Source organism: Thermothelomyces thermophilus, chromosome 3, assembly GCF_000226095.1.
Source record: "Thermothelomyces thermophilus ATCC 42464 chromosome 3, complete sequence".
NCBI lineage: Eukaryota > Fungi > Ascomycota > Sordariomycetes > Sordariales > Chaetomiaceae > Thermothelomyces > Thermothelomyces thermophilus.
The window spans coordinates 1,566,250-1,592,771 of NC_016474.1; the positions used below are offsets into that span (position 1 = coordinate 1,566,250).

At 60.4% G+C, this 26,522-nt stretch overlaps 9 protein-coding genes across 9 annotated transcripts; 3 read left to right on the top strand and 6 right to left on the bottom strand.

The window, feature by feature from the left end:
* Window positions 1-395: 395 nt before the first annotated feature.
* On the top strand, window positions 396-1,101 carry MYCTH_2034929 (uncharacterized protein; the record flags this gene model as incomplete). The annotated part of the gene is made up of 2 exons (XM_003662793.1): window positions 396-555; window positions 689-1,101. Coding segments are annotated over 2 exons (573 nt in total), but the record flags the coding sequence as incomplete, so codon positions are not given.
* A 191-nt stretch (window positions 1,102-1,292) lies between these two features.
* Window positions 1,293-2,551, bottom strand: MYCTH_2303933 (uncharacterized protein). The gene has a single exon (XM_003662794.1). It carries the CDS (start codon window positions 2,271-2,273, stop codon window positions 1,416-1,418), a length of 858 nt encoding a protein of 285 aa, XP_003662842.1. The 5' UTR covers window positions 2,274-2,551; the 3' UTR covers window positions 1,293-1,415.
* Window positions 2,552-2,775: 224 nt separating this feature from the next.
* MYCTH_2303934 (uncharacterized protein) lies at window positions 2,776-7,059 on the bottom strand. Its single transcript, XM_003662795.1, has 4 exons — window positions 6,857-7,059; window positions 6,657-6,777; window positions 3,656-6,582; window positions 2,776-3,560 (listed from the first exon to the last, which is right to left on the bottom strand). The coding sequence occupies exons 1-4, from the start codon at window positions 6,857-6,859 to the stop codon at window positions 2,853-2,855; spliced, it is 3,759 nt and encodes a 1,252-aa protein (XP_003662843.1). The 5' UTR covers window positions 6,860-7,059; the 3' UTR covers window positions 2,776-2,852.
* Window positions 7,060-7,221: 162 nt separating this feature from the next.
* On the top strand, window positions 7,222-10,183 carry MYCTH_2303936 (uncharacterized protein). Its single transcript, XM_003662796.1, has 2 exons — window positions 7,222-7,844; window positions 7,936-10,183. Exons 1-2 carry the CDS (start codon window positions 7,509-7,511, stop codon window positions 10,033-10,035), a joined length of 2,436 nt encoding a protein of 811 aa, XP_003662844.1. The 5' UTR covers window positions 7,222-7,508; the 3' UTR covers window positions 10,036-10,183.
* MYCTH_2303937 (uncharacterized protein) lies at window positions 10,184-11,983 on the bottom strand. The gene has a single exon (XM_003662797.1). It carries the CDS (start codon window positions 11,686-11,688, stop codon window positions 10,702-10,704), a length of 987 nt encoding a protein of 328 aa, XP_003662845.1. The 5' UTR covers window positions 11,689-11,983; the 3' UTR covers window positions 10,184-10,701.
* A 1,520-nt stretch (window positions 11,984-13,503) lies between these two features.
* MYCTH_2303939 (glycoside hydrolase family 16 protein) lies at window positions 13,504-14,809 on the top strand. Its single transcript, XM_003662798.1, has one exon. It carries the CDS (start codon window positions 13,614-13,616, stop codon window positions 14,799-14,801), a length of 1,188 nt encoding a protein of 395 aa, XP_003662846.1. The 5' UTR covers window positions 13,504-13,613; the 3' UTR covers window positions 14,802-14,809.
* A 392-nt stretch (window positions 14,810-15,201) lies between these two features.
* On the bottom strand, window positions 15,202-17,363 carry MYCTH_2303940 (uncharacterized protein). Its single transcript, XM_003662799.1, has 3 exons — window positions 16,232-17,363; window positions 15,904-16,081; window positions 15,202-15,732 (listed from the first exon to the last, which is right to left on the bottom strand). Exons 1-3 carry the CDS (start codon window positions 17,135-17,137, stop codon window positions 15,395-15,397), a joined length of 1,422 nt encoding a protein of 473 aa, XP_003662847.1. The 5' UTR covers window positions 17,138-17,363; the 3' UTR covers window positions 15,202-15,394.
* A 1,249-nt stretch (window positions 17,364-18,612) lies between these two features.
* Window positions 18,613-20,593, bottom strand: MYCTH_2303945 (uncharacterized protein). The gene is made up of 2 exons (XM_003662800.1): window positions 20,243-20,593; window positions 18,613-20,164 (listed from the first exon to the last, which is right to left on the bottom strand). The coding sequence occupies exons 1-2, from the start codon at window positions 20,378-20,380 to the stop codon at window positions 18,731-18,733; spliced, it is 1,572 nt and encodes a 523-aa protein (XP_003662848.1). The 5' UTR covers window positions 20,381-20,593; the 3' UTR covers window positions 18,613-18,730.
* A 2,028-nt stretch (window positions 20,594-22,621) lies between these two features.
* On the bottom strand, window positions 22,622-25,686 carry MYCTH_2303946 (uncharacterized protein). Its single transcript, XM_003662801.1, has 4 exons — window positions 24,609-25,686; window positions 23,512-24,484; window positions 23,039-23,454; window positions 22,622-22,953 (listed from the first exon to the last, which is right to left on the bottom strand). The coding sequence occupies exons 1-4, from the start codon at window positions 25,395-25,397 to the stop codon at window positions 22,906-22,908; spliced, it is 2,226 nt and encodes a 741-aa protein (XP_003662849.1). The 5' UTR covers window positions 25,398-25,686; the 3' UTR covers window positions 22,622-22,905.
* Between the last annotated feature and the right edge of the window lie 836 nt (window positions 25,687-26,522).

Here is a 26,522-nt window from a genome sequence, read left to right on the forward strand (position 1 = left end):
CAGAGAGTAGACGTCAGGCGCGACCAGAAGCTGCCGCATCCTCCTCCTTCCCCTCTTCCTCCTCCTCCTGCTCCTCCTCCTCTCATCAGTTCACCCTTCCTCTCCGCAGACGCGCTCCAATGGCTTGTCGCAGTTGCAGCGCGGGCCTCGGCCAGCTGCCCAAGAGGATAACAGCGCCTATCCGTCACCACCTCCCCGACAACGTCCCATCTGCGCCATCGGCATTGTCAGCTTCACGATGCGCAAACACCGCTCCCGCGACACTCGCCCTGCCATTCGCGACAAGGTCTAGCCGGACCGCCCGACGAGCTCTCCACACGACGCTGCCACGGGAAAAATTCAACCTCAAAGAGATGCTCCTCGGCCGGGTTCGTCAGAGCCTGGCCACGGGACAGAGCTCCTACTTCATCTATAAGGCGACAGAAACCCACTACAAGGCCTGTGCCGCCCAGGCCGACTATGCCATCGAACCTGCGGATCGCAAGTCGGGCAAGCTGCGGACCACGGCCGACGGCGAGGAGATTGGCGTGAGCAAGGGCGGACCGTGGCACCAAGGTACGACTCTCTCCCTCCTCCTCTCCTCTCCTCCTCTCCTCTCCACCCCTCCCGTCTCCTTTAGCTTCACCCCTCCTCCAACCGCCCCGGACCGACCACCGACCGGAAAACTGACGACGCGATCCGTCCCCAGACCTCGGTCTCCTCCCCACCTTTAGCACTTGGGCCCACGTCACCATGCTGCACATGTACCTGATCGTGGTGCGCCTCCGCTGCCTCGACCGGGACGCCCAACAGGCCTGGCAGGCCCAGCTGGTCAACCACTTCTTCTACCACGCCGAGGCCAAGATGGAGGACGTGCACGAGCTGACGTCGCGCACGATCCGCCAGACCTACCTCAAGGACCTGTTCGTCCAGTGGCGCGGCCTGATCCTGGCCTACGACGAGGGCATCGTAAAGGGCGACGCCGTCCTTGCCTCGGCCCTGTGGCGGAACCTGTTCAAGGCCCGGGAGGACGTCGACGCGCGGGCGCTGGCCGCCGTGGTCGCGTGGATGCGGGCCAGCCTGAAGCAGTTGGGCGAGATGACGGACGAGGAGGTCGAGCTGCGCGCGGCAGACGCCTTCCCGGACCTGCGGGGGAAGTTTGGCGAAGTGGACCTGCCGGCCGCGTCCATGAAGGCCGCGTTTACGCAGGCGGGTATCGGCGCGACATAGGAGGGGAGGGGGAAGGGAACGGGCAGAGCTGTAAGGATGCTGTACAAGACTGTAAAGAGAAAGAAGAAGAAAAAAAAAGACGGGGGGGAGAGGGGGAGAAACAGAAACGCCCCGCTTGTGTACGATTAATACAATGTACCACCACCACCACGCCAGCCCATCATCATCTTCTTTTACTATCATCTCCTCATGGTTATCATCATCAATCAATCCACCCTCTCCCACATCTCAAACTCGTACTCGGTCCCCGCCTCGGCTTGCACCCCCCTGGGTACCTCCTCGCCCACCCAGGCGTCCATCTCCTCCTGCCCGCTCCTCCGCCACCCCTTGGCGGCGGCGGCGGCGGCGGTGGCGATGACGGCATCAGCATCAGCATCAGCATCAGCATCAGCAGCAGCAGCAGCAGCATCAGCATCGGCGTTCGCCTCGTCCAGCCTGAGGGGGAAGAAGGTGTCGCACTCGAACTCGGTACGCACCCGCGTCAGGAGCACCCGCCGCGCCTGCGCCGTCTCGAGCGCCGCCCGGTAGATCTGCGCCCCGCCAATCACAAACACCCGGCCCACCCCGGGCCGGCCCCCGAGGTACCGCAGCGCCTCCTCCAGGCCCGCCGCCATCACCGGATTCTCCTCCCCTCCCGGCGCCCCCAGCGACCCTCCCCCCCGCGCCGCCGCCGCCGCCGCCTTCCTCGAGATGACGACGTTCCACCGCCCCGGAAGCGGCCGGAACCGCTCGGGGATGCTCTCCCACGTCTTGCGGCCCATGATGACGGCGTTCTGCACCAGCTGCTGCTGTTGTTGTTGCCCGTCCCCCGTGCTTTGTTGTTGTTGTTGGTGCGGGTGTTGTTGTTGTTGGTGCGGGTGTTGTTGTTGTTGGTGCGGGTGTTGTTGTTGTTGGTGCGGGTGTTGCGACGGCGCAGGTGGGAGGCGCTTGGTGACGCGCGCAAAGTAGGCCATCTCCTTGCGCAGGCCGGTCCAGGGGAGGGTGCCGTTGCGGCCGATGCCCATCTGCTGGGTGGCTGCCACGATGAGCGTGAGCTCGGGGAGCAGCGGGTTGGCGGCCGGCATCGTGTGTGTTTTTTTTTTTTTATTGTTGTTTCAGGGCGATGTCATTGGCAATGGTAGCAGGTTCAAGGAGGTAAAAGTGGATTCTGAATCATCACCCCTTCTTTATTGCCGTGAGTGAGCCAAGTTTGGATGATTGATGAAAGGTAAAAAGAAAGAGAGCTCTTGAGGTGGGGTAGAAGCCATTGCAGCGACGAGATTTCTGCTCTCATTGGCCCACCAAAGTAAGCAGTAGAGAGAGAGAGCAGGAACAAACAGAGCAAACCAAAAAGGAATGTCACCCCTGAGATGAACAACAAAAGGAACCATACGGTGCAAAGTGGGTGGGCAGCTCTACAGCGCGTGCCATACCCCCAACCCACCAGCTCTATTACCGAAAAAAAACACTACTACAACTACCACTACCACTGACCCCGACCCACGGAGAGACAGTCTATGAATTACTATAACAATATCGGCCCTTCATTTCACCTACCCCCCTCCCCCCCCCCCCCCCCCCAAAAAAAAAAAAAGAAAAAAAAAAAAAGAAAACGCGACGGGCCCTGTCGTGACACACACACAGAGAGAGAGAGAGAGGGTTAGTTACAGGACATAGCCGCCGCGGACGACGTCCCACTCCCTCACGCCCCTCCCGTCCTCCAGCTCGATGCACCACCACAGGGCGTCCCGCGCCTTCTCCAGCTGCCCGCTCTCCTCGTACGCGCGCGCCAGCGTGAACCACGCCTCCGAGTGGTTCCACCCGCTCCCCAGCTTCGTCAGGCCCGAGAGCAGGCCGAACGCGCGGTCGCGCGCCGCCAGCCGGTCGTTCAGCGGGAGGGAGCTCGCCTCGTGCGGCGGAGGCAGCGGCGGGCCGAGGAGGGAAGGTGTCGACGTGGCCGCCGCGCCCTGCTGCTGCTGCTGTTGCTTGGAAGCCGAATGCCCATTGACCAGCGCCTCGGCAGGTTTCGCTTTCGATTCCGGGCTCGCTCGCCCCAGGCCGAGCGGCTCTGATGGCAAGGCGGGGAACTTGTCTGCCCTGTTAATGTTGGCGCGGGTTGTCGCGGGGTCGGTTGTTATTGCTGCGCCGCCGGGCGTGGAGGGGAAGACGCCGTCGTCGTCGGCGAGACCGAGCCTGCCGAGGTCCAGCCCCGGCACGGCGGGCGGCGGGAGCAGCTTTTCCGTGTGGATATCCAAGAGAATGTTAGAGAGCCCGACGATGGCGCCGGGGTGGTCGGGGAAGTGCGTCAACGCCGTCTCGAAGTCAGCCCGCGCCTGGTACGGGCGCCCGCGGGCGAGCCAGAGGTTCCCTTTCTGTATGTGCAACTGTCAGCATTCCGCTCCCGAACGATTTCTCTCAGCAAAAAAGGTTTAGGGGACCAAAGAGAGAAAGGAAAAAAAACACACACCTCGGCCCAGACATCCGCAATGACCTCCTCGGAGCTCTTCTCCATACCCCAGCCCGCTTGTCTCACAGACATCGCCCCTGACGCCTCATTCATCACATCCGCTTCCAGCTCTTCGGCAGCTCTTTGGGCCTCGCTGATTGCTTGGCCGGCGTCGTCCAGGAGCCCGGCGCGGCGGTAGAAACCGGCAATGACGAGCCAGACCTTGGTTAGGATCGCTTTCCTCCGTCGCCGACCGTGGTCAGGCGAGAAGGTGACGAAAGGCAGGAGCTGCGAAAACGTCCCGACCACCTGCCCGGTTCGCACCTCGGCCTGGCTTGCCGTCCCCGCCCTCGACCGCGGCGTCGACCTGCGAAGGTCTTCCCTCGGAGGCTCGGCCGTCTGCTTCGGAGCAGAGTGGCTCGGGAGGTTGCGCTCGTCAAAAGCGGCAAAGGACTTGTCGCCTTCGAGCGGCGGGGGCCCCGGGGGGCTGCTGGTGCTGAAAGCGCGCTGCCGGCTGCCGCTGCGGTCGCGCTTGCGCAGGCTGTTGCGGCTCCGCTTCATGTCTTCCGACTTGGTCGACCTGCGGCTCGAGAACGGGTCGGCCGGGTCGTTGACCGAGGATTGACCCGTGGTCGCGACGCTCTGTGTGGTGCGCGGCCGGGGTGGCGTGGTCGCCGGCTTTCCCTCGTCGCTTGCGGGCCCCTGCTGCTTCAGCCGAGCCTCGTCCGACTTGCCGCCGAACACGCTGCCCCTGAGGCTGCGCATCGTGCCGGATGTCTTGGGCGGCTCGGCGCGGGAGAGCTCGACTTTCTGGTCCAGATCGCCAAACAGCCTGGGGAACAGGGTGAGCAGCTCCGTGCTGGCGTTGACGGCGACGGCGGGCCCTTCGATCACCTCGAGGATCGCGAGCTGCGTCATCTTGATCTGCAGGATCCCCTCCTTCTCGTAGTCGTCCATCTCGTCCACGAGGCCGTCTCCGCCTCTATCTTTGATCCCGGCTTCCTTGAGATGCTCACTCCGGTAACCTCCGGTGAGCTGCCGACTCCCAAAGAGCACGTGGGGGTCCTTGAACTGCTCTACGGCGCCTTCGCATGCTCGGGCAGCCATGACGAACTCCTGCCGCGCGCTCAGCATCAGCGCGAGGAGGTGCCAGAGCGGTATCAGCGATCTTTCCCGCCAATACGGCCCGAGGCGCAGCTCCTCCCGGCCGGTGCCGGGGAGCCTCTCGGCGAGAAGGGCCGTCTTGACGATCTCTATCGACGCCGGGAGCTTGCGCTGCTCGGCGTACAGCATCCCCAAGGCAAACACGCCCCTGGCGTCGAGGCCGTTGCCGTACGCGGGGGAAAGCGATTTCCGGAGACACTGGATGGCCTTCTCCTGCAGCGTGGCGCGAGAATCCGATTCGAAGGTCATGCGCGCCCACTGGGCGCGGGCCAGCCCGATCGACTGCCACGCCACGGCCAGGGTAGCGGGCGGCACCGCCTCGTCTAGGGGATCGGCGTTGTCTGGCTCACGGCGGCCGCCCTCCTCCTTCTCCTCCTCCTCCGCAACCAAACCGGCGAGCTCTTCCGCGAGCTTGTGCGCCTTCTCGGCGGCCTCTCTGCCGCCGAACCGACAGAGAGCCGCGATGCAGGTCGAGATGGTTTCGAACACGGTCGCGTTGCCGTCCAGCGCGGGCTCGCGGTGTCCCGTCTTCTTCACCCTCGCCTTGCCCTTCTTGACCAGCTCCAGCCACGAGTCGAAGGCCTTGAAGGCCAGGTCGAACTCGGCCACGGCGAGGTGGACGGTAAACATGTGCCTCAGGATGGCGGTCGAGTGGTACGTCTTGGCCGCGGCGCCGTACAGGCTGTCGAGGGTGGCGTGGCACAGCGCGTCCCTCCCGCCGGCGCCCAGCTCGTGCTCCTTCCAGCCGCGCCCGTTCAGGACTTCCCAGTTCTGCATCAGGCGCCTCACAAAGTCCTCCACCTCGGTCCGCTCCTCGTCCGCGCGGGGGAACTTGGTCTCGCTGTACAACAAGCCCTGGTAGATGGCCTCGACCTTCTTCAGCTCGGTCCTCAGCCGGACGCGGGCCGAGTTCTCGCTGCCGCCGCCGCCTGCGACGGCGTCCGCCACGGTGGAGCCGCCGGTGGGGAAGGGCAGGTCCGCCTGCAGGATGCCCGACAGGGCGGAGTAGTACTCGCCCCAGACCTGGCGCCTGGGGACGGAGCCGCGGAAGCCGTAGCCGCCGGGGGACGGCCCGCCCTTGCCGGCGGCCCAGTAGCGGGCCCAGGCGCGGAAGCAGGCGAGGCAGTTGGGGTCCGTCAGCGAGCGGGCGCCCTCGCGGAGGGCCTGGGCGGCGAGCATGCAGCACTCGGTCAGGAACAGCTCGGCCCAGTAGCGCGTCTGCGGCCGGGCGTCGGCCGGGCCGGCGGCCCAGACGGCGCTCAGCCCGGGCAGTGCCGCCTCGAAGGCGTCGAGGGCCCCCTCGCGCTGGCCGTCCCGCGCGAGGCAGTTGGCGCGCAGGTAGGCCGCCTTGAGCCCGCATACCCTGGTCCACTCCGAGGGGGGCTTCTCGCCGTCGTCGTCGGCGGCATGGTCATCGCCGTCCGGAGACGCATTGTTATTGTTATTGTTATTGATGTTGTCGGTGGTGGTGGTGGTGGTTGCGCCGCCCTTGTCGTGGAGAGTGCGGGGGAGGCGGGCGAGGGCGGCCGGGTACTCGCGCAAGACCCAGAGCAGCCAGCCGGCGCAGACACGGGCCTGGAAGCGGTCTTCGGGATGGGCGGCTTCCGCATCGATTGCGGTGAAGAGGTCGGGCAGGTGGTTTGCTGCCTCGAGGCCGCCGGCGGGAGCCGTGGAGGAACTAGGAGGGCGGGCGTTGCCTTCGGCGGACGCGGTGCGAGCGGACGGGGTCGGCTTAAGGTTTGCTTTGGCGATGGAGTGTTCGATCTCGGCGGTCAGAGCGAGGCCTAGGGAGCAGCTCGGCAAAGGAAGGCGTCAGTGATGGGCGTGATGGGAAGGGTAGGGTTAGGTATATGCGTACAAACCCGGTCTGGGGCGTGCTTCCGCACTTTGCGGATCAGCTCGGGCACGGCATCCCAGTTCTCATTGCAGCGGGCGTCATCGAGCTGTTGGATGTAATGCGCGGCTTTGACTGCGTCCGGCTGGGTTTTGTCGGGGCAAGGTCAGCGGAAGGCTCGACGAAAAAGAGGGAAGACGGGGAACAGAGGAGTTGCGTGATACCATGTTGCCTCGCTGGAAAGCCAACTCGCACTACGAAAACTTAACTCCACAAGACATGCGGACCAAACACAGCTCGCAAAAAATATAGGCAATCACCCGGTCGACGCTGGGAGGTCTAGAAAGCGGTGTGATCATCAGGAGGAGCGGGTTGATGCTGGCCAGCACATGGACTCGGCAAATTGATGTAGTGTAAGGTAGCTAAGGTACACTACCTTACTAGTAAAGCTTTGGGAGCATGGGATTTTGGGGCTACCCTTGCTTTGCCTCGCTACCCTACGAACGAACGGCCCCCACTCGGCACATGCAGCGCCCAACGAACGCACGCGGATTGGCTGGGGGGTTACTAGTAAGCTTCAGCAACACCAAAAATTTCTAAAAAGAGGAACCAAGTTCACATGCGAATCAATCAACAACTGCGGCTGGTGCCCCGATTGTGCCATTGACCCGTATCAGCCTGTTCAACTGCCTCAGAGCTTATATCCTAACGGCTTTTCATCTTGGCTACAGTCGGGCGTGTGACAGTTCCGGTCCAATGCAGCATTTGACCTTATCCAGCTTTTAACATACATGTTTTCTTTCCGGTCCTCTTGAGGTCTCCTTCCATCCTTTCCATCTCTTTCACAACTTGGCAATTAGGCCCAACGCTCGAGAGATGGCTGCGCCGTCCGAGTTGAAGGTACTCTGCCGCAGGCTGACCTCGGCGCCCGCCGACGACCTCCCGCGCCTCTGTCCGCTGCTGGTGAGCCATGTGCTTCGCTGCGGTGACCCGCTGTCTGCGCCGGCCGACGCAAAGGCCAAGGACAAGTCGTCAGAGACGCCGGTGCTGGTCCACAAACTCCGGACACACATCTCGACCCTCCTTACGGGAAAGAGCTCGTCCGGCCGCTTTGCCGCCGTGTGCCTGATCAAGGCCGTCATCGATGTAGGGGGCTGGGAAAGCCTGCGGGCATCAGGGCCTTGGATTCGGGGATTGATCGGATTGTTGCAGGTACCGTGGCATATATTTTTTTTCTTTTTTTTTTTTTTTGTTTTGTTCTGACGGCATTTTAGAAGGGCAAAAGCATACTGACAAGCTGAAGAAACCCGATCCTCTTGCCTCAAAGGAGCTTTGTATTGTCACCCTCACTAAGATCTACGTGCTTCTCCAAGGCTACCAGACTCTTGTTCGCGAGATGGCCACCCCAACTCTCCCCGACTTCGTGTCGGCTTGCCTGCGGCTCATCAGCCCCCCAGCCTCGGGCAAGCCGCTCAAGGCGCCAGCCGTCTTTATCGACACGGTTGCCTGCTCCCTGTCGAAGCTGGTGGTGCTCTACCCGACCACCCTGCGGCCGTTCGCTGTCCAGATGAAGGCCGCTCTCAAGGCATACGTTGCACCGACTCCGTCGGACGGTGTCTATCCAGTGCCACAAAACCTGAGAGAGAGCGCCCGTCGGCTGTTTGTCCTCCTTCCTTACACGGCGCCCAAGAACGGGAGCAGCGACGAATGGGCCAAGGCTATCCAGTCAACCATCCTCGACTGCCACGCCACCGTCGATCAGGTCTTCCGGGCCGTTGTCGAGTCGTGGGAATCAGCTACGGGCTACCGGGGAGGGCCCCTAGGCACCGGACCCGATCCTTCGGGCGGAAGCGACGAGGGTGACGGCCTGCCCTCTTGGGTCGGTGTCCAGGCCGGCGCCGAGAGGCTTGTCGGGTTGCTCGACTTCCTTGCCGAGTACTTCAACAGCCCCACTAAGGCGCCCGTCTCGGTCCCGCTCGGAGAACTCCTCGACCTGACGGCCAGGATCACCCTCGTGACGCCCCCTTCCGGGACCGAGGATTCCATCGAGACGAACCCCGCCATCGGGAGGGATGAGAAGGCCGAGCTCTGGAGCGTCCTCCCGGACATCCACATCGCCGTCCTGCGCTTCCACCGCGCCCTTATCCGCCGTCTGCGCGAGAACTCCGTCCCCCTCGCGACTGACATTCTTGACCAAACCGTCCGCGTCTCCACCGCCAGTCGCCACATTCCCGCCATGCGCGAGGCCGCCTACGCCCTCGCCAGCCAACTCCTCCACCTCGCGGGTCCGACCCTACCCAAGCTCACCGTCGACTCCCTCGCCCCGCTGATCCAGTCCACCTGCCGCGACATCCTCCTCTCCACGGGGCATCTCGAGCCCACTCCGCCTTCGCCATCCTCGACCTCCAACATCGCCAACCTCACAAAACAACAAACACACCAACCCCCCCGCAACCACGCTCCCTCCACCAATGCAGACGCCTACCTCACCGCTCCCGCCTCCTCCTCCCCCTCCTCCTCCTCCTCCCTCCTGGCCCCATCACTGTCCACTCCCTCCCACCTCACCGCCACCGCCTCGGCCCTCCTCCGGGTCTTCTTCACCCACCTTCCGCAGACCGCCCTCTCCCCGGACCTGCGCAGCCTGCTCGACCGCACCGCCATCCTCTCCCACGACCGGGACGCCATGCTCGCCAGCTGCCTGCATCCCTACCGGGACAGCCGGGGGCGCTACTACCCCAGCATCCTGCCCTTCTTGGTCAGGCGGTTTCCGAGGGAGTTGGGGGTCGAGGTGCTGCGGAGCAATCTCGTCCGTGCTGGTGCTGGTGCTGGTGCTGGCGGTGCCGCTTATCAAGGGATGGCGGTGGGAGAGGGACTAGAAGAGTTATTGCTGGATAGGGAGGAGAGAGGGACAGGGGCAGAAAAGGACAGAGAGGGCGGTGCCGAGGATGGTGCGCAGCGCGAAGGAAAGGACGGGGCGGAGAACGGCGGACAGAAGGCAAAAGTCGTAGGTCATGGTGATGGCGGTGGTGGTGGTGGATGGGGCGGGGATGCTATGGATGTCGATTCTGGCTCGGCCGGAGCGGCGCCGCCCCGGAGCGCGAACCCCTTCGCCGTGGTCACGTCTGCTGCCGCGGCCGGGGAGGAGAAGCGGGAGGTGCCGGTGCGCACGGCGTCTCCGCTCAAGCGCAAGAGCGAGGTGTTCGAGGCCGACACGGGCAAGCCGCCGAAGCGGCTCGATACCGGGAAGGCGGCCGCTGCGCCGCAGGTGGCTGTTGCGCCCCCGACCAAGCAGGGCGAGGAGAAGGAGGGTAGTAGTGACGACGAGGGCGACAGCGAGGGGAGCGTGCAGATCGACATGACGCTTGAGGATGACGAGGAAGAGGAAGAGGACGAAGACGAGTGATCTCACTAGAGAGAGAGAGATGGAATCCGAAACGAGTGCTGGGTGGATCACGATGTATTCTTGTGATGGATCTTGCTCTGGTTTTAACAATACTACAGATGCTACATACATTTGAGAAAGAAAAGGCGTCCTCTTTGTCTAAGTGATTACGGGCCCGGTGCCGTCTCCCTTTCTTCACGTCCCGCTTGCTCTCATGCGAGGCGTCGCCCAATTGCGCGCCCCCTCGAAAAAGCCATTCTTAAGTTGTCACGCCAGATCCCCAAACGCCTGGTAGAACCGTTGCCGCCGCCGTTGCCCTAGATGCCTTGCTTGTTTTGCGGCGCCCAGCCAGCCAGCCGCGTCCCTCTACCTACAGCCCAAAATAATATGTATTGAAACAAGCCATCCCCTTCCCTCACAACTAGCGCGGGACCCGGCCGGCTTTCTTTAAGTGGAAAGAGAGGGAGAAACGAAAAATCGCACCCATCTCCCGCGCCCTCATCGCGCCAACTAAAAGCATAAAAACACACCGCAAGCCCCTTCCCATACCATCGAGAGAAACCCCGTCCCCGCTCGCCGGCCCGACCCAAACGTCGAAACGCAGCTACAGAGGGGAGGAGGTGGGAGAAGAAGAAGAAGAAGCGGGGGAGGAAAAAAAAAGGGGTGAAAGAAGGGGGGAGGGCAGATTCAATCCCTGAGCCAGGCCCGCCTCTTCTCCTCCTTCTTCGCCCTCCTCTTCTCCTTGAACATCCTGAGCTCGGCCCGGCTGGGCTTGATGCCCGCGCGCTCGGCCTTGAGGCTGCGGCCGTCGTGCATGTTGGCGGCGGCGTCGACGTCGAAGTAGGCGCGCATCTGCCGCCGGCTCTTGGCCTCGTCCGAGTGCCGCTCCGGCCCTTGGTCCGGCGCCTGCCACCGGCCCGTGTGCCGGTTGAAATAGGCCGCCGTCGCGTACGCGTCGCCGCCGTGCAGAGCCGCGGTGGTCGCGGTGGTGGTGGCGGCGGCGGACTGGGCGCGCAGCGCCTGGGCGTACCACGCGTTCTCGTCGTAGTCGCCGTGGATGGCCGGGTTGTAGCCGCCCGCGATCGAGGCCGGGTTGCTGAGCACGGTGCCGTCGGCCGCCACGGTGGGCGTCGTCGTGGAGGCAGTGGCAGTGGCGGCGGCGGCGGCGGCGGCGGAGGAGTCGGTCGGCACGCGCGGGTTCTCTTTCTGCCAGACGCCGGTGAAGCGGTTGTAGAACCAGTAGGACTGGTCGTTGGGGTTCCAGTGGTACTCCCATCCGTCGTCCTCGGGGTCGGGCACCGGCTCCGCGGGAAGAGGGGGCGCGGCCGGGTCGGAGGGTAGAGGTTCGTTCGGAAGTGGGGGCGCGGTGCTGTCGCCGCCGTCGCCGCCGTCGCCGCCGGGGAGGGGTTCGTTCGGGAGGGACGGCTGTGCCTCGTTGCCCGTCTCGGGCTCACGTCGTTCGGAGGTGTCAGATCCAGAGTACTCGCCCTCCGAGTGCGAATCTGAATGGGACGGAGCACCGTCCGCCCTGCTGGACGATTCGGATTTTTGCGGCTCGGTCTCGGCGGGCTCTGGTGCCTTTCCTGGTCCGTTTTTGGCGTGCTCCGTTGCTGGATCGGCTTGTGGCTCGGGCGGGAGCCCCTTGGCTTCATCAGGTACGGGAGAGGACGGCATGGCGAAGCGAATTCCGCAGTGTTCTATGGATGACGTGCAACGAGAGTGAATGGCTCGAAACCACAGTTCCAAGCTGCCGCAGCCCTCATTTCCCGACAGCGTCCGCTGTTGCGTCGGCGATGGGCGAGGGGAAATGGCAACCACCAAAAACAGCTCGGCCGTGCTCTCGGCAAGCCCTTGGCTCGGAGCCTCGAACTTCGACGATCTTTGGTGTATGTACGTCCGTAGATGCAATCAAGTCGCAGAGTCGCATGCAACTAACCAAGACCTGGAGAATAGTGGCGTTGTCGATCGGCAACAGCTCGTTTAGTTGTTTACCGGAGGGCTATCACGAGAGTATGCTTCTCATCTAAGCAATATGCATGTATCAAGTGCATTACCTTATCGAGGCATACGTGCCTACTCTGCTACTTAAATATCGGGCTTGGCTCCTTCCGCCGTGCGCAGCTTTCGAGCACCAGGCACTTGCTGTTCTGTAGCACTTGCCGCGCTGTAGTGTAATTGTCATAATTTGGTAGTGACTCAGCCTGGAGTTTCCTCCCTCTTCCATCACTACTTTTAATCTCCGACTTTCTCAACAATCAGAGAGGGGAGGGGGGTGCCAATCCGTCCCCCTCTGAGCCATCGCCGAGTCGCTGTGCATGTATGTACGTGTACATACCATACACAACTACGTACGGACCTAGGAATTATACACCAAGAAGCCGCCAGGAGCCTTGTTTATTATTATTGCTTAACTTCAACCCCGGGCCTGCTGTCCACCAGCTGCAACGACCCGGACGGCTCAGCCACTGACCCCGAGTGGCAGCGTGCCATAAGCCGTGCAATAAAATTGTCTTTCCCCGTCTGATGGAGGCATGTGCTGCAAGATATATCATCAAGCTTTTTCTTCCCAATCTCTCCGGTCTGCCGCCGATCTACATGCAACGCCATACGCAATCGGCCGGAGCCCAATGGTCCATCCTGGGCGGAATCAGGAAGTCATCGACATGAGAAGCCCCCCCCCCCCAAATAATATAAGGCGCCCGTTTCATCTTCATGCCTTGCATCTTCGGGACTGCGACGGCCGCGGCGGCCGCGATAACGCAAGCGCGCATTGTCGCATTTAAACCGCAAGTGATACGCTGGATTTGGGCTCATGGCAGGATCGGCGAGAGCCTCCATTAATATCTCGGCCTCCATGTCGCCCCGTTTTTAGCCCCTTCGCCCGCCCTCTGTTTAGCCGGATATATCGCCGCCCGCCAACACACGCAACACCTTATATGGCAAAATGCTCATCCTGGAACCCGGACACGTCGGTCGCCGCTGTCGTTATGTTGCCCTCGTCCCCGGCGCAGGCACCGATTCGCTGCAAAGGAGGTACGTCCCTGGTCCGGCCCGTCACCTCGCCAGCTGCCCTGTCCTCCCGCCTCAGCGCCGGTTCTGGATCCTCGGGAGCTCTCCCGGGGGCATTGGCCAATGGGCGTAGAAAGACCTACGCAACTGCTTCGAAAACCAGGACGCCAGGCGCAGAAGATGCATGCAACGGCATGCTATGTTTCTTACTAGTCTTTCTGGAAAAGTCGTCTGCGCATTGTGGCCGACGCCTGGACGGAGCAACGGCTGCATTTCCCAGCTCGGAGGAGAGGATTGTGCCCCTCCCCCTTTCTTCCGTCCTTTGTCTCTTGTATATGGACTCAGCCCACCCCGAGAAGGCGACACATTAGCGTGTCCCTTTCCAGCTTCTGGTGTGTTTCCTCTTCCATATCAGTTCCCATCCCGTTGCTCTGTGTGCCTTTACGATTTTTCTCTAGGATCTTCTCGCCTTGCACGGCACGTGTCTGCGTCAAGGCCTACTTCGGCACCCAGTGGTAACTGCATATCACTCGCTCTCGACTAGAGGGCGCTTCAGGGGGGGAGGCCTACCAAACCAAAAGCAAACAGCCATGGGGCCGATTCGTCGCATTCTCTGTCTCCCCACGTCCCTTTCCTCACTCGTCTTCTTCCTCGTCTCGGCCACCGCTCCCGGAATAGCGGCGGCGGGGAAAGACCCTGCCTTGACTGATGATTCACAATGCGGCTGCTACCTGAACAAGGGCAACTCCAGCACCTACTTCACATATCACCGATTCTTTGACTTCCGGAGCCTCCCCCAGTACGCGGGCGTGCCGGCCGTCATCCAGGACGCCGAGTCCAGCCCGGATGCCGACCCGACGAGCGACTACTTCAAGCGGGACGAGTGGTCGAGCTTCTGGCTGCTGGGCAGCTGGAACAACAGCAACGGGGCGCGGCCCGACGCCACCGTGACCATGGTCAACTCGCCTAACAACGTCTACATCGAGGCCAACACGGAGCCGGACCCGTCGTCGCAGACGTACCTGACGCTGCGCACGCAGCGGCTGAGCGACTTCCAGACGGCGGCCGAGATCGAGTCGGCCTCGTCGGGCTTCAAGTACCTGTCGCTGCGCATGCGCGCGCGCACGGTGGGTGCGGCGGGCGCCATCACGGCCGTCTTCACCTACCGCGGTTCGGACATGCTCGCGGACGTGCAGGAGTCGGACCTCGAGATCCGCACGGCTGACAAGCGCAACCTGGTGCACTACACCAACCAGCCGGCCTACACCGACGACGGCGACGTCGTGCCCGAGGCCACCCGCAAGGCCACCATGCCGCACGGCCTCGACTGGACCGCCTGGGCCATCCACCGCCTCGACTGGACCCCGGGCCTAACGACCTGGTATGTCGACGACGTCGAGGTTGCCCGCATTGCCTTCCAGGCGCCCCGCGACGAGAGCAACATCATCCTCAACGCCTGGAGCGACGGCGGCCGTTGGACCGGCAACATGACCCGCTTCGACGCCGCCTACCTGCAGGTCCAGTGGCTCGAGCTGCTCTACAACAGCACCGACCCGGACGAGACGAAGCGGAGTAGGCGGCGGCAGCAGCAGGACGGGGACGGGTGCAACGCCGTCTGCAGCATCGACGAGACGCCGGAGCTGGGTACGCCGGTGCTGCTCTGGAAAAACGGGCCGTCTCAGGTCAACGGCGCCGGCGGCAGGAGCGTCTCGACGGGTTCGGTGCCGACCTGGGGGGTCGTGGTGATGGTGCTTTTTGCAATGGAGCTGTTGATCTAAGCGGGAGGGTTGTTGGCTAGCTGGGTTTTTTTTTTCGTTCGTTGTATGTCCATTCGCTTCTGCCGCTGTGCTTGTTCTCTCGGTATATATTCCACCCGTGTCTTCTCTCTCGCGCTCTTCGAGTGTTCACCTCGGGAGTTTTATACAGCCTGAGGTGCGTCATCGGAAAGCCGCGTCGGGAAACAGTTTTTTGCTCTCGCTTGATCATCGTGTCTGTGCTCCTCCGCTCACCAAGCTCCTAAAGCATGAACTCGGCTTTCTCTCGCTCCAAAACACACAAGGAGTTACGTCGGAAGTCGGGGGAACGATCAGAGTCAACACCGTGGTACGTTCGTTGGTTGTCTTCATCCGGAGGGATAAAAAGGAAGACAGGGTAGGAAAGGGGGGAAAGACGAACAAACAATATGTATAGGTATATACATGTATAGAACACACATGGAATTTAAGCATGACACATCCAGCGCCAGTAGCCAAGCCAGTAACCAACCCAGTGTGTAAGAACCAAGAACCAATGGACCATGACACATGCCCACCCATGCTCAAAACACCCACCAACCCACCAAAAAAAAAGGAACAAAGAAACAGACCCCATTTTATGTCTTCACTTCGGTGGGCACCATGCCCCTGTAGGACCACTGCAGCGGGCTGAGGCTGAAGAACTCCCACTGGTGGATGACGCCGTCGGCGATGCCGAAGACGCGGCGCTGCGAGTTGCCGGCGACGGCCGAGAACTTGGGGCTCTCGGGCGCCCCGTCGGACGGGACCAGGTTCGGGGGCTGGAGGTCGCTCCAGGACTGGGTGTCCCAGGTGCGCACCTCGAGGTCGCCGTCCGGGTCCACGTCGACGATCATGATGTTGACCAGGTCGTACGAGAAGGAGGCGATGTTGGGCGAGCCCGAGCCGGCCTCGGGCGCGAAGCCGGTCGATTTCCCTGTGACGGACGCGTCAACAAAAGGAAGAAAAGGGGAAAAAAAAGTTTCACATAAATCAGCAAACCCTGGCGTTTTTTTTTTTTTTTTTTGCTTCCCCCTCGCTCACTGCTCACTACCACCAACACCAAACCGAGAGGACAGAACGGGGGGTTTAAAAGGGATCGACGGACCTCGTGTCCACTGGGAGAGGAGCAGCTCGGAATTGAACTCCTGGAGGGTCCCGTCCTCGTCAAAGAACAAGCTCCAGCCGACGTCGGTGATGTTGTCGCGCATGACGCTCGCGAGGCCGATCACGGCGCCGGGCTCGGCCGGGCCGAATTGGATATCCATCGGCTTCCAATCATCCGCCTACAGGAGGCAGGCAAAAATATAAGTCAGTCATTATCAAGTCACACAGCTTTTAGCAAACCCCCTTCCCTTAAGTAAGGGGGGGGCGGGGCAAAAAAAAAAAAAAAAAAAAAAAAAAAAAAAAAAAGAGAAAAAGATTGCGTAGCTTACCCTGCTCAGGGCAATGACGCCGTCGTCGCCCTGGTAGGCCATGGCCATGGAGGGGTAGTAGAACTGGCAGTCCTCGCCGGTGCCGCACTGGGGGCGCAGGGCGGCCAGCTTGGAGCCCTGGCCGGCGGTGATGAGCTTGCTGCTGCCGAGGATGCCCTGGCGCCAGTTGGAGGTCAGGGAGGGGTCCTCGGACGTGATGATCTCGCGGATGGAGTTGCCGGCGGTGAGGAAGTAGACGCGCGTCTGGAAGGTCGGGTTGAGGTAGGTGTAGGCGGCGATGGGCGAGGCGGGGATCGGCTCGAGGTTGACCCCCGTGCTGGACAGCATCTTGGAGATGGAGAGGGTCGCCCACGTCTCGTTCTGCGAGTCCCACTTGGACACCGTCAGCTCCTTGTTGGCCGCCTGGAAGAAGACGTAGAGGTGGACGTAGCCGTCGGGGTCCGTGTAGTTTGTCGCGGCGAGCGAGGACCCCTCGAACAGGTTGTTGGTCGAGTTGGTGGTGCCGGCGTCAGGGACCAGGCTCGGCGAGGGCGTGGATGCTGCCGTTGGGGCCCCCTCTTGGTCGCTTGAGCCGCTGCTGCGCAGACCGAGGCCGAGACCGACGCCGAGGCCGATGCCGATGACGACCAAGACGCCGCATATCGCGGCCAGCCAGATGCATGTCCGCCGCCGCAGGCCGAGCACCCGGCCCTCCGGCTCTGACGGAACGGTGGTGGGTTGGGAGGCCGGCGTGAAGGGATAGCCCTGTGCGGTCGCGTGGTCCGAGTGAGCCAGGTGCTTGTCCTGCTCGTAGAAGGTCGTCGCCGGGTATGGGAGATCGTGCGCCACTACCTCGGGGTAATTCTGGTGCTGGTCGATGGGCTCGGGCAAGTCCGAGTACCCCGGAGCCCACCCCGGCTTGGACATGGCGCCGTCGTCGTTTCGCGCGTCGCCTGCCTGCCTGCCTGCCGCCACGCTGAGCGGGCGAGCTTCTTCTTTTCCTTCGTGTGCGCGGGTTACGACGCAACGGACGCGCGGGTCCGAGAATGGATACCAGAACGTTAAAATAAAAAACAAGAAGGTGAACGGCCCCCGGGGGGGGGGGTTGTGTTGCCCTCCCTCTCCCCAGGCCCGATGGTCTTCAAACAACGATGGGACGGACGGCACGGCTCTTGTGTGCTTCCCCCCCGGTCAGAGCAGTGATTTGCAACAAATCAAACCCCCTCCCCCCACCTTTCCCCCTGGACAGGCTGTGGTGGCATTGTATGTACTGTGTACTGTACACACATACACTAACTAATCCGTACTTGCAATGGGCGTGCGGGTACACTAGGTAGCTATGTGCGCTACTAGTGTACACTACACGAGGTGCCATCGGCTGGATAGCGCCACGGCGCAGCAGGGGATCCTGCGGCGGCTGTACTGTACGGATGTATGTATGTACTGTGTAATCCGTACTCCCGCACAAATGCTGACGGTCCCTGGCGACCGCTTCTCATTCGCCACTGGACCGCCGATCGGCGGGTTGTGCTTAACCCCCTGCAGCCACTGATACGCGCCCTGGCACCGTCCGGCAGAGCCTGGCACTTCGCATTGACGTTTTGTTCGTTTAGTGTACGGCGTAGTCGGTGCACGACGGAATACTCATTTCGCGCGGATACAAATAGTAGGTTGCTGCAACCAAAGGCGAGGCGCGGGCTTCTAGTCAACGGTTAGTGGTTATTAGTGGATACTCCGGACATACACTTTAAAATCCGCGAGTGTGAGCTCGCGGATCGGCACCAATTCCACTGCACCGGAGTGCGTGTTGTAACTCCTGCTGCTATGCTCCCGAGCCAGAGCGGAAATAATATATAGGTCGGATGCCTCGACATTTTCTTCACTCGGATCGGCATGCAGAGAACCAAGCCACCATGGCATCCGCGTCTGCAAATAGAGAAAACAAGAACGAAAACCATGTACAACAGGAAAAAAAGAGCACCGACCTGACGTAGGTTGTCAAGTCGGAGTGTGGCACAGCAGATACTGGACGGCCGAGGTGTGCGTGTGCGAAACGCTTCCTTGATGCGTACTAGATGCGGCGCGGGTCGGTCGTCGATGTGATGATGATGACTTTGACCTTGCAAAGGCTCTGGAGCCACCGCGCGGAGGGTTGGCCGCGTATACTGCTAGCACAGCACTCGAGCCCTGCCTATCTTCTAACACGGCGTCGACATCCTCTAGCGGCCGGCTCGCTCAAACTACTACCACCGCTCTTGCTGGGTCATAACTCCCGTGAGGGATAGCGCTCACCGGCGAATGGGTGAAACCGGATCGGCCTTCTTCTTTGGAAGCGTTGCCGCCCCAGAAGCCAAATCGGTTCTTCTTGTATGGCTCATCCGTGCTATCACTCCTTTATGCCGTTTTTGTTTTTCGTTTCCGTTTCGACCTTCTTTTATCCGCTAACCAGCTGACTAGACGGATAGCTTGTTTGCTTCTCCAGCGACGTCACTGCCGTCGCCGTCGCCGTCGCCGTCACCGTCACCGCCTGGGCAGCAGGCTCATCCCCACTGCCTCCTTCCTCCGTTTCGCGTCCGCTTCTTCCTTCTCCTCCAGCTCCGCGGCCATCCTCTTTCTTTCCTTTTTGCTCATCTGTACTGCCCCCCTGGCCAAGGCCTCTTTGGGCAGCGGCCGGACGATGGGCTGGACAACCCACCAAGGACGCTTGCACTCGCGCACCGCGCGAGCCGAGCTGTCCGGATCGTCTTCCTCCTCCCCCTCTCCTAACGGCGGGGGCGTGTCCTCTTCGACACTCTTGCCGCCGGTCCTCTCGTATTCGAGCAGGCCCTCGGCAACCTTCTTCTCCACCATCTTGTAGATGGCCTCGTACATGTCCATCTCTCCGAGCCGCGTCTTGGCGAGCGCGTCCCGCACGTCGTGATGGCGCGAGACAAGGTGCCGCAACAGGTGGAAGAGGTGCGGCTGCATGCCGATGAAGTTGGCGGCCAGGAGGGCCGGGTTTTCCTTGCCGACCTCGCTCCGGCGCTTCTTGGGTCTCGCTTCGGGTCCGTCGACGCACGGCAGGACGATCTCCTCGTCCATCCAGGCCGTGTCGTCGCCGGGCACGAAGAGCGGCCTCCTCGGCGGTGGCGGCTTCCTCAGAACATATTGGTGAATGATGTCGAGGTAACGGCGGAAGACCTCGTCGACGCGCCACCCGCCCTTGCCGTCCTTCCCGCGCCAATAGCCGCGGGGTTCTTGACCGACCGGCGGCGGGGGCGCGAAGATACCTGGGTTGCTGAGGTTCCCCTCGGCGCTCATGACGCCGTCCGCTCCGGTCGCCGCGAGGCACTTCTCGAGATCTTCGTGCTGGAGTATGTTTCCGTTGGCAAAGAGGACCGTTTCCGGGGGCAGGTTGTCGCGAAGGTAGCGGATCATTTCCCAGTCGGCCAGGCCGGTGAGATGGCCCTTTTGCTCACGCAGCCGGCCGTGTACCGTGAGGATGCTGGCGCCCGCGCTGAGCACGTTCTGGGCATATTTGAGGGTCGCCTCCTTTGTTTCGAGAATACGGATCTTGGCCGTCACGGGGATCTCGAGGTTCTCGTGGAGAGTCTTGATCAGCTGGTGTATCAGCTCCTGGTCCTCCTGCAGGAACGAGCCGTACCGGCCCTTCTTGGCGATGTTCTGAGGGCAGCCAAGGTTGAGGTCGACCGCGTCACAGTACGGAGCGACCAACTTCGCGGCGCTGAGGAGCGCCTGCGGGTCGTTGGCGCAGAACTGAACGAAGAAGGGACGGTCGATGGCGGGGTTGCCGTCGAGGAAGAGCTCGTTCGAGTCGGGCTTGGTCGGCTGGAAGTGCTGGTCGCGGTACTTTTGGCTCTCGGTAAAGAGGCGAGCGTGAAACATGGGCGAGTACGCTAGTAGGCTCGACCTCTCCGACTCCGGGAGGAATGACCGCGAGAGCATGCGCCAGGCCTGGCATATCGCAGAACTCTAGTTAGCCTCCCCACAGCAGCAGAGTGGTCGAAAACGGGGATCGTCGGAGAGACCGACAAACTCGGACTGGTCCACCATCGGAGCGACGATGTATTTGGGCGAGCCGATGCTCTCGTAGAAGGCGCGGCCATGGAGCTTCGGTTTCTTGACCGCAGCCGCAGCCGCAGCCGCTGGCGTCGCAGCGGAGGAGGCCATGGTCGAGAACAATGACCTCGATCGGCCAACCGGCCACACCCGCGCAATCGACGCGCCGAGTCCGGAAAACAAACCGGCCGCCAGGGTCTCTCTCTTTTTTTTTTTTCTTTTCTTTTCTTTTTTTTTTTTTGTTTTTAGTCGGACTCGTACAGAGTGTTTGCGCGACCAGGTTCACGATGAAATGTCGAGGGTGGCCCGTTTCTATGTATCCTGCCAAACCCCGAGCAAGGGAAAAAAAAAAAGTTGAGGGAAGCACTCGCCTTCTCTGCAAGGCTGAACAAACCCCACCATCCGCCCTGACGAACCGCTCGTTACAATTGGCCACAGGGTCAGCATGGAGCGCTGAGTGATGCAATTCCCCTGCTGGAGAGCTGACACGAGGCAACCAATAGGTAACTAATTTAGTTCAGCCACTGGCGGAACTCAGGTACGGTATGTACTGTATGTATGTACAAGTATGTCCTGTACCACGTGTACTGTACTGTACGTACACTACCCCGCCTACAAATTCCAAGGGATACCTCGTTACCAAGCGCGCCTGTAACGTAAATACGTATTACAGTAACGTACACAATCACTCCAAGGGCCTCGAGCAACAGACCCAGCACCCCGCTGCTTACACCTGCAACTGTGGTCTCCCTTTCACCACTGTGGACACCACTACTGCGTCAAGGAACGCCACACGAATATCAGACTGCGTGACGAAAGAAAAGAGAAAAACCAACCGCCGCTAAGAATGCTTGGATTCTCGTATCCGACCCGGATGAACGAGCATTGGAACGAGCAACACAACTTCCACTTGCCCCTATCATCCAATCGTGCCCCACCCGTTCAAAGCCCTCTCCTCTAAATGATGCCATGCGGCGTGACCACGCCGGAAAGAATGCAGCACACCATCCATCAACTCCCCTCCCGAGGAGAGGACGTCTCATAGCCAACTAAAATGGCTCTTAGGTAGACGCTAAATATATCCATCCATCCATCCCCTCCCGAGGAAACAAGACGAAAACCAAAGAAACACCCGGTGCCGAATTCCAAGAAGAAAAGGGCAAAACGGGGGGTGGGGGGAAGGGGCCATTCCAGCAAGAGTTAAACAAGTACTGTACATACATCCGTAGTGGAAGGGGATTTTGGCGGGGCGCTGTACTGTACTGTACTTGGAAATATGGAAGCAGAATCCATTACGTGGAAGTGGTGAGGCAGAGACCTGGAGTTCTGTGCTGCTTACTTTCCTTCGTAAACTCTCAAACGGTCTACTAACCTTACTTACCTAGGTGACGTAGGCCGTTCGGTATAGCCAGCCTGGTAGGTTCGTATACCTTACTCGTGAGCACAATAACTATCTCGGCGTGCTGCTATCATAACAGCCCTCCAATCTCGCGCTTCCAACACCCTCAACGTATAATGCAGCTACTGTGTAACTCTCTGTACCTCATTGCAACGGGAGTCTTCGTGTGATTGATTCCTGGCCATCTTCGCACACTCACCGAGGAATGCGCGCAGAAACCAAAAGGGGCGAGCCAGTTGCACTGCTTTCCACGCGATAGACATCTAAGAGATCGAAATGTCTCGCTAAATATTTTCCATTTTGTGCTTTCCATATTCCTTTCTAACTAAGCCGATCGACAACGAAGCAGCGATGATGACGGCAGCGCAGACGTTGAATATCTGACACCGAACAAGACGGCCAAACTAACACAAAAAAATATGGAGGGAAGACTGTAGGAGAAGAGAGCAAATAACTTGAGAGGAACAAAGATGAATGAACCCATGATTAAGCCTCCCCATTGACATAGATGATAGACCGCTCCGACACGAGCCCCGTCTGAAACAAAAAGAAAAAAAAAACCAGAGTTGTCTTCGGCGAGAATCACGAGACCCGGATGAAAAGGGAAACCGACGACACAGACAAATGTCGTGTGCATGAAGAAACGCTGAGACGCGTTTAAGTCCTCCATGTCGCCGTCTTTCGGTGTCGCCGTATGAACAGATAAACTCCGTCAGATCGCCGCGCCGCTGAAAGAGGCTGAAGCCCCTCCTCACCCATTGTCGCCACTGCTTGCTGCCTCGTACCACTATCACTATCCTCGCAGACGCTTATCCATCGCCATCCGCTCAACCTCCCATCATATCCGAGCACTTCCGCTTCAATCCTGGGCCGGCGCGCATCGGCGCAGAAAGTTCCGGCCCGAAAAGACGCTGATCGACGATAAAAAAATAAATACCAGACGAGGCCGACCGAGTACTGTGTGCAATTAAAGAATCGCTGTGCTGCGCTGTGCAAGATTCTAGCCGCATAGGACTGTCGAGATCGAAATGCTTCAGAAAAAAAAAAAAAACGAGGAAGAGAAAAAAACGCCCTGACACCGAACAATGCTGTCCCCGAAACAGAAGAAACGCCGCGGTAAATGTAAAACCCGCTCAAACACGCGGCAGAATATCACCGCCCCCATGTACCGAAGGGCAAAATATCGTAACTGAGCCGAGAGGGAGAAGGCTGCGGCGGCACACACCATGTACCTGCATCAGAAGAAGTGCGTGTAGATTTTCGAGTTCTCATGAACCTCCATTTCCTGTTTTAAGTTGAGAAGCCGGTCAGCACATCATATTCCTCATAGTGAGCCAGTACTGTCTGCTCATGAATTTTTCGACACTCACCATCTTGAACGAGTTCAGCTCTTCTTTGATCTGCTGAGCCAGCATCGGCGTCAGGCGATTGCAAGTAGCAATATCACCGCGACGGTCATACTCCTGGCTCGGCCACGTCTCAAAGAAGACAATCCGCGGGCTGAAAGTCGTGCAGCGCTTCGTGCTCTGCGGCGTACCGGGCGTCGCCTTGTTGTTGCTGTTGTTGTTGTTGTTGTTGTCCTGACGAAGCCTGAGCGCCGAGACGAAGTAGTCCTCGCTGCCAATCGTCACGGCTCCCGGCCGCCGGTGGCCTTGCGAGTCCTCGTTAGGGGTGCTGGGGGCGCTGGAGTTCGGCGAATCTGTGACCGATGGGACGCTGGGCAAATCAAATGCAGAACCCCTGGTGTCCGAGGGCCGAGGCGACGGGCTCGAGGAGCCAGTGCGATCTGAGACCGTCAGTTTGGCCAAAGGGCACGGATTCCAGGGCCAGTCAGTCAACTTACTCTTCAAGATCCCCTTGCGAACGGCTGCCAGGACTTCGGCCCGCTCCTTCTCGCCCCCCACAATGCTCTTGCGCGCTTTCGTGCTATCCGTCTCGGAGCTCCCTGCGCGTTCCGCCTCGACCACCGGCACTTTAGCCGCGTCGATCGAGTTCCGTTCCAACCGCGGGAACCCAGTACCGCCACCTTGCGCCTTGGGGTCGGCGCTGACGTTGACCCGTTCCCTCTCAGCCTCGGCGGTGATCATGGAGACAGATGACTGTGTCGCTGCCACCGGGGGTTCGTCTGCCGCCGGAGTTCCGACGATCGACTTTGGTCTGAAAAGCCCAACGAGCGATCGGGTTCCCTTCTTCATGCCACGGCCCATCTTCCGAATCATAATCGAGGCCGAGGACGCCGTGGATGAAATCGAGAGGTTATCCGTGGATCCATGGAAGAATCTCCCTCCCGAGTAGATGTTGTTGCCGATCCCGGCAGCCTCTTGCCGCTCGGCGATCCGTGCCTGCTCCTCGTCAAGAGCGTCGTCCGCAGTCCGGTCCTTGTGAAGTTTCCCAGCCCCATTGTCCGCAGCTTCGCTGTCATTCGCGGCTTTTCTGAACTCGGCAGCGCTCCCGAATGAGAACGCGCGGCGGAGCCGCGAAGTCTTGCTCTTGGACTTGCCTCTCTTCTCGTTGATCGCCGCCAACTGCTTGGCAGCCGGACTCTCAGAACGAGGTGGCGACGCCGGTTCCTGCGTCGCCGAGCCAGGAGCATCCGCGACCTGGTCGCTCTCCCCCGCCGTGTCCATTGTCACGGGCTTCGAGAGCGGCGACGGGGTTGGGGCGCGTTTGGCGTGCGCGGCATCGGTAGACGAGGTTCGCGGTGGAATACTGACGACGCGCGAAGAATCTTGGCCAGCGGCACCAGCACCAGCCGGGTCCGGGGAAGGAGACATGGTGGGGCTGGCAGCGGCATCGGAACCGTTGCGGTTGGCGGACTAAATCGGAAAAGGAGAAATTCGTGTTAATGCTGAACGTCGAGGAGGCAGGGCGCCGTTCATGATTGGACAATCGGCCGGGGGAAATGGTGCAGGCAAAGAAGGGAAGGAGGCGGGAACTTACAGAAGAGGGGGAGGCATTTGCCTCGGCGATTCGGCCATTCCCGGCCTGCTCATCATTGCTGGTTTTGTCGCCGGTCTTTTGAGAATTACCAGTCTTGCCTACCTTGCCGTCCGAATCCGCGTTCCTGGGGTGGTTTGACTCTGCCAGCTGCTTAAGCTCGTGCGGGGTTTGGCTAATGGGAAAGCCGGGAGAATCCAACGCGGGCATACTGCGCCGGCGGACCCTCCTGAATTCACCGTGGGGTTGATTGTGAGAAAACCCTGCGTCGTCAATCGCTGATCCAGACGCTGAGCCGACAAAGCTGTTTGGCCGATTTGAAACGGCCGAGTGTGGGACCCGTAGTTGGGCGCTAGTTGCTGCGCCCGTCGCCGTTCCCGTTGAATCTCCACGTAATGTCGACCGCCTATACCTCTCCGGCGCCGTCCGAAGAGGAGCTGCGGGCGCAAGCGACGACTGCGGCGTCGTTGAGCCATTGCTCGATTGGGAGACTCGCGGCGAAGTCGAAGGCCTCGTGGTGCCGGGGACCGGTAAGCCGGAGTCGTCGCGAGTGCCAACGCCCATCTGCGAACCGTAGTTCGCAGTGCTAGGGAGGTTGGTCATGGACGCACTCGCCGAGTACCAGGGCCGGGCTACCGCAGGCTGTAGGTAATCGAGGGACTGCATAGTCGGAACCGCTGGCGAAGAGGTCGTCCGCTGCGTCCTGGACTGTTGCCAAGACGCCGCCGGGTTATGGTTGGACGTGCCTCTGCGGTGATATTGTTGTGTAGCGCCCGAGCCGCCATGATACATGGCTGGCGCGGTGTTCGAAGGTAAACCGTGATGGCTGTGTCTGTGGGAGTTCCCAGAAGCGAATGAAGTGCCGGACTGGGCCGGAAGCGACTGCAGCATTCCCGAAGCTGACGATGGTCGTGTCTGAAGCCCCGTAACTGTTCCCGACGAATGAGGATAGCCCTGCACAAGGGCTGCCATGGCGTATCGGTGCGAGGTTCAACAACGCCGTGGTACAAAGGAAAGATCTTCTGCAGCCCCGAGGTGTAAGGTCTGCTCGGAAGGTGGTCGAAAGTGAGACGGTGGAGATTAGGTGGCTCGGATCGGTAGGATTCCTGCTCGGTGCAACCCGTTAGTTCAAACAACGCATAACAGGACGGCTTCGCCGCCGAGTTAACCGGCGCTGGGAGGCAGCAACGCCGCAGAGCTGCTTTCCGGCCGAAGTGAAGAGAAACCACCAAAAAAGACAAAAAAAAAGAAACAAAAAAAAAAAAAACCACGCACCTGCCAATCCCGGAGTTGGAGGCAGAGAGATATGGTAATAGGGTTTCGAATTAGGGTAAGGAAACCTTCAACAAATGTGTCACACTAGAATCGAAGGACGCCTGCGGCCAAGCAAAGGAAGACTGGCCCGTCGTTCGTCTCAGAGAAGCAGCCCACTGTTACCGCAGACGGCCTGTCAATCTGAGACTTCGTCGGGAGGTGGGAGTGCCCGCGAGTGACGCTGGCAAATTCGGCCGCTATACGCAGAACATCGGGACGTTCAAATGGTGGTGCCCGTGGCAGAGGTACGCGGAGCGAGCGGGATCGGTTGTTTTCTTTTTTTGTTTTATTTCTCTTTGTTTCTTTCTTTTTTTGGTTGGGAGATTGTGGCCGATTCGCGTCGAACCCAGAAGATAATGGCGGGAACAGAATGGAAAATGCTCGGCCGAACAGCAGCGATGTGGGAAAAAACGGAACGGTCGTGGCAAGAAGTTGGCGGTACGATGGAAACAGCAGTGAAGCGAAGAAATGGCGTTCCAGAGGGCCAAAAAAAAAATGTGTTGGCACAAGGGGGGACGAGGCACCACGACTTTCTTGCTCGAGGTTGCCCAAAATCAGGAGGCTGCAGGTCGGCTTTGTGACAGAGGCCTGAGAGACCGGACG